The sequence below is a fragment of the Halichoeres trimaculatus genome, unplaced genomic scaffold, assembly GCF_033239565.1.
Source record: "Halichoeres trimaculatus isolate MK-OKI-2021-1 unplaced genomic scaffold, fHalTri1.1 fHalTri1_scaffold_9, whole genome shotgun sequence".
Classification (NCBI taxonomy): Eukaryota; Metazoa; Chordata; class Actinopteri; order Labriformes; family Labridae; genus Halichoeres; species Halichoeres trimaculatus.
Window position 1 is genome coordinate 17,231,382 of NW_027437188.1, and position 6,119 is coordinate 17,237,500.

General features: G+C 38.3%; 1 protein-coding gene across 1 annotated transcript in view; it reads right to left on the reverse strand.

Moving 5' to 3' along the window:
- Positions 1–2,224: 2,224 nt before the first annotated feature.
- The window catches only part of aipl1 (aryl hydrocarbon receptor interacting protein-like 1), a 6,434-nt gene continuing 2,539 nt past the window's right edge, over positions 2,225–6,119 (reverse strand). The window contains exons 3-6 of the mRNA XM_074680070.1: positions 4,108–4,296; positions 3,794–3,970; positions 3,503–3,644; positions 2,225–2,813 (exon numbers count right to left, since the gene is read on the reverse strand). Of these exons, the coding sequence (XP_074536171.1) occupies positions 2,614–2,813; positions 3,503–3,644; positions 3,794–3,970; positions 4,108–4,296 (708 nt within the window). The 3' untranslated portion in view covers positions 2,225–2,613. The remainder of the gene's footprint in view (positions 2,814–3,502; positions 3,645–3,793; positions 3,971–4,107; positions 4,297–6,119) is intronic.

Below are 6,119 nucleotides of genomic sequence, written 5' to 3' on the forward strand. Positions count from 1 at the left end.
ACTCCCATTTTAGCTAGCTAGCAAAGATAGATAGATAGATAGATAGATAGATAGATAGATAGATAGATAGATAGATAGATAGATAGATAGATAGATAGATAGATTTTTTTTTTTTGTAAACCCAGAGTCAAACTACAATAGGCATTTTATTATCTTTTATTGACAACTGATGATACTTCCGGTTTACAATTGGCTTCCTCTGGCCGCCTTGACGTATCTCATGTCGGCGCAGGACAGTCTGGCGCGGGGCCCCCCTCCTCCACCTCCTCCCTCTCTTCCCCTCTCCTCCACATCAGCACCAGTGGTTTATGGGGGAGAGCCAGCTGAGGGCTGTGCTGCTATGCAGAATTCACAGTACAACCTTTGTGTTTTAGTAGCCAGAAGCACTGTTCAGGTGCATGAATCGAGTCTTTTCAAATAATTTCATCATCTCTGTGGACAAACAGATGTAAAAATCAATTGAATGTTTTAATAAATGTCAAAATATTAAAACATTGAATTAATCGTAGTACAGTCCCCTAGCCCACCACGGTTTTTGGTCTTCTTGTTTACTTGCTTCAGACCAGGAAGACTGCATTTCTTAAGGTGATTATAAAGGGGCTGGTTGCCACAGTCTGAACGTTCAACCATGGTGCTCCTGGGCTTTTTTTCCCCTTTGATCTGCACTTATTGATCCCCCTCATCATTAGACTGGTGCATTAGCGTCAGCCTCATTTCCCTTAGTAACTGCACTGCACAGTGACCTGGGCTTCTGATGGGGGGCAGTGCACAAAGTGATGTGTGGGGATTCCCTGAATGAAAGTGAGCTGCAAAATTGATATCACAGTATTTATTTCACAATTTTTGGTAAAATAAAAAAAAACAAAATAAAATAAGTGCATTCTCATCCACCTTTTTAATGCTATCCAGCTGTATTTGTACATCTCCCCCTTTGCATTACGAAAAGCAGAGTCTCTGCCTTCTTTATACCAAACACTGCAGTAAGATCTTACAGGAGAGAAAGACAGAAGCAGTCGAACCAACCAAGATCATTTATTTTTACGAGCCCCTCGACTCCTCATGAAAACAAGCCTGCTGCTTGGGCTCTGGGTGATTGCCTCTGGCAAAGTGTAGGTGCCCAGGAAAAAATAAAGATCAGAGCTCCACCTAGTGGAATGCATTTTTGCCTACAAAATATAACATTTTATCATACAACTAGCAAAAATAAATAACATTTTTGAAATCATATAGCAACCACTTCTTACTTAGCATTGTTTTTGTGTATGGAGAAGGTGACAGATGACTTCCGTGAGAAAAAGCAACAATGTGATTGGTGGTGTTGGCTGATATAACTTTCCATGTGGGCCTGTGTTTTATTGAATGCCAGAATCCAACAGAGCTACTCCAAAAAAATGTATGTGATATTGTTCTGATATTTCTAAGGTTTTGATGAAAAAAAAAGGAAAAATAAACAATCTGAGGACCATCTTCTTTGGTGGCACCAAGGAATGCTAAAATAGATGAACAAATTTTTAAAAAAAAAAAAAAAAAAAAAAAAGAAATCCATAAGAAATATCTCCATCCTTGTGTTTTGAATAACAACACTGATGCTAAGTCTGTAAATAAAGCTGTGATCATTGATTCAGCGGGCCAATTTGTCACACTATACTGTGTAGTCACAGTGATTTATTTCTTTGAAAATGATAATTAACATGACATCAGTTTTAGTGACAGGTTGAGGCTCAGTATGGGGCAGTGCAGAGCCACTTTTAGCGCTTCATGAAACACCCAGTTAACAAGACCCTCAGCAAAGTTCCAGGTTTGTTTCAGAGCTTTGGATGTGTTGGAGGGAGTGAGTCAGCATCAGTCAGTGTTTATTTGGAAATTTATAAATTCGTAAGAAAGTACTTTATACTCGCCCTGTGTATGCCACAGTTAATTTATCATAGACTAATATTTTGCATCATTTGATTGTATTTGTAAACAAGTCCCCAAAAGACTCTAGGTTCATGAACTCACTTTGGACACAAAAATACAACTTTGTAAGCCCTTTGTGTTTTACCCTCTTCAAGAAGAAGAAATTGCACACCATAGCTGCACATTAAACAGTTTAGATCTTTCAATCTACCTAAAACAGAATACATATTATCATTGTAGTATAATGTGTTTTTCTACACTAAAAAAAAAAGAAAAAAAAGAAAAAGAAAAAAATCATTTGACCAATTGAAATTTGACTGAGGTGCTATTTCTCTTGGTCTCAGCTCTTGCAGTCACATGTCAAAGTGTCCTTAGGCAACACTTAACCAAAAATTGCTCCAGTTGATATGGTCAGCAGTTTGTGAATGTGTGAACAAGATTTGCTAATATTGGTGTTTCTAACTGTAGCAGCCTCTGCCATAAGTGTGTGAATGTGACATGCTTTGAGTGATTAGAAAGACTAGAAAAGCATGATAGAAGTACAGGTTGCTTATCATCTACTGATTCCATCTCTTCTACATATTTTCTCTTCCTTACTTCTGGGGGATCCTTATGTGAGTCAACTGAGTAGTTTGTTTTAACGTTACAGGTGAGATCTTTAACTGTGGTCACGCCTTTAACTTTCACCATTTTCCTGCTAATACAGCAGTTTCTTTGTCAAAACATGCCCTGGTACTTGTTCCTGTCCTCTTGGTTCTTCTCTTCCATGCGTATGTTCAGCACAGCCAGATCTTTCTTCACGGCCTTCCTCATACCTGGGTCGAGGTCCAGCACCCTGCTGAAGTCTTGCCGAGCCTCTGCTTCGTTCCAAACCTCCATGTGGGCCTTACCTCGCAGGTAGAAGGCCTTCATTACACCTGGTGGATAAATACAAACCTGTTCACTGTAACAGTATTTAAAAACATGCAGATCTGCAAACACATAGAAGTAAATTGAGGTTTACAGTAACCACTTTTTAGGGTCTGACTTTCATGGAAACATGATGAAAACATTTACAGTTACTGCAATGTACAGTGAAAGCAACCCAGCTTTTTAAGACCAGATAAATTGTGAGACAGTAATGCTAACACAGCACGACAGTTTTCCATGCTCATATATCAACTGTCTGGAATGTACGACTGGGTAGTCACACAACTGATTGTGCTGTAAAATAGTCGTCACACGCTGTAAAAACTAAAATCTAAGAAAATGCCACAATTCAGGATTTTAAAAGACAAATATGAGGCCTGAATTGCTTAAAGTGAGTTAAAATAAAACTGTCATCTGTCTCAGAAAACCTGGCTAGATCTGTTTCCTGAACAAAGACAAACTCTATTTCTTGAAACTTTAAAATTTTAAGATCCCACTGGCAGATCATATTTCTTGGTCATTTCAAGCAAACCAGGCCTTAGTTTGTCTTTTTTTAATCAATACACATCTCTGAACTTGTCAGTCACTCATATTGTGTTTTATAAGATGTTTTATTAGAAATAAGTCATACACTCGCTTGGTTTTTGCAACCCCTCATTTCATCACCATAGAGTCTTTCATGGATACCATCATTAACCTGGGTGCTGGTTGATGATGTCGCTGGTGTGTTCAATGACCTCGTAGTACTCCTCCATGCGCAGCAGACACTGGCAGTAGTTGAGAGTTAAGGTGTTGGCCATCTTCTCCAGCTTTAGCCATGGGACATCCCATGCTTTCTCCTGGAGAGGAAAATAACTTTATTTACTGCCAAACCACAACAGTTTAATGATAAATGTAGATGTACAATTAAATATAGTCCAGGCTTGGCTATAAATGACAGCCGTAAACTATAAGTTGTTGGGTTAGCGTATGTATTTGGTCCACTTACCTTGGTCTGCACACTCTTTATGCAAATGATAGCCTCCTTGTATTTCTGTGTAGCCTCTTGGTACTGTCCTTGTTTGTAGAGTTTGTTTCCCTGACCGTGCAGCACAGGCACCACTTTCAGTCTCTCTGCATCACTCAAAGCCCAAGACTCCCTGTTGTACTCACTGGGCTGCTGCACCTGTCAATCAAACACACATCAAAATCACATGTGTTCACATATTACCCTCCCAATATACAGCTCCAAACAGATGTACTTCTGTGTTTATTCCCTAATAAATTCTCTCTAACTCAGCCATGTTTTCTGCTCTGCCTCACCCTGAGAAGCTCCAGGACAAAATAAAGAGGCTTCGGTTCTTTCATCAGCTCATCCAGGTCATCGTAACCAAGACTGTGATAGGCAAACATGTTGGCCATACCGCATGTATGGATGTGCCAGTCGACTGGGTCTTTGCCCTCTGCAATGCGCCTCATACTCTTAGAAACAAGTGGGTACACACCGGTGTGCTGGAGAAGAGAGGGGACATTAAAACAGGTCATACGAACTGTATTTCTTTTTGCATTAACATAAATGCTTTTTGAATAAATGTGTAAGAGACATAAAAAATAAATAAATAAACAACACGATGAGCATCAGAAAAGTGATACCTATGATGAGCAACAGTTCTGTAAGGATTTTACCAATGAGCAAAGTTTCCATCACCAGATACACTACAGGTTGAAGTTTTAGAAAACCCCAGTATTCCTCTTTTTTTTTTTTTTTTTTTTTTCCAATTAATAGCTTAAATGGTAAAAAGTAAACAGTGAACTACCAGAAGTTCAGAAGAAAGGTAAAGTTACCCAAAACTGAAAAAAGTACATTTCATAATTATGCAAAAAGACCCAGACTAAACAACTGAAAACAAACCTGGTAGTTGGTGCTACCAGTCCCTACAGGTGTCTCAACTTTTCTTGATTATGTCAATCACATGTGAGTCCGTTTTAAGGATTTATTCAGGGGATCTGACATCATATAACTAGATGGTTGAAAAAAAAAAACATTTCGCCCTCTGCTGGATAAAAGTGGTAACAACCCAGTTGTAAACAACGACTTAAATGAAGGTTTTACGTTTAGAAATAAAAATGAGATTTTTGAACAAAAGAAACAAAAACAAAACAAAACAATCAAAAGACAAACAAACAAACAAACAAAAACAATTTAAAACTGTGACACTAAAAACGCTGATATTTATGTAAATCTATTTTTTTCTCCCACCCCCAATGATGACCCACAGATTCTGTGAGCCTATGTTTAGCTCTATAAAATATATATATATATACAGTTTTTTTTTTGCTGACCTCTGAAGAAGAAATTGGTCATAATTTAAATAAATTTATGTTTGAATTATAAGGAAACTGCTCTGTAACATTCCCCGTGAAAACAATTTCAAAATCATCTAAAAGCACAATTTTTCTGAAGTAAAGGAACTTGAGTTGTTGCTTTTCCTTCTTTCCTTTTCTTTTTTCTTTTCTATTTTTTTTTGAAGAATTTTTCACATTAAAACCATCACTACAAGAACAAAACAAACCATTCAAGTCTCATCACAGAAAATGTAACTTATTCAGTTTTCAAGAGTTAAGCAATACAGATGGATCTGAATCCATAACATGATCTCAAGCTTTTCCTCTCATTTCACAAGACAAGCCTGCACTCTGCTGGACATGAGTGATACTACACCACATATTCATCATGGTAAGTGGTGCAGTCGGGTGAACAAATGCTGTAAGCCCCATCAAATCTAATAAGAGAGAAGGGGAGTCACATGTGCTGATTCAGCAAGAATCAGAGCCGATTAGTGAAAAGTGAGGCTGCTGCAGATTAACGACAGCATGCCTCAACCCATCTGTCTCTGACACACACACACACACACACACACACACACACACACACACACACACACACACACACACACACACACACACACACACACACACACACACACACACACACACACGACACATTATGGATTACATAAGAGACACATAAATTAATATAAATTCAGAGGACGTATATGTTTTTGTGGTATAATGTGGTACAGATGCATGCAGGTGTGTGTATCTAAGGAGATGCGTATGGGACAGCAGCTTTCATAACAGGAGGAGGTCACAGACAACGCTCAAAACAAACCCCATTACACAGAGGAAAAACATTCAGGGAATTTAAGAGTGAATCTAAACTGGAAGTGACTCAGATCCCCTAGGACAGTGTGTTTTTAATATGTGAATGTTTGTTTTGACCACATGTATTTTATCATTATGCAAGGTTTTCTTCTTTGGGTCACCATCTAATC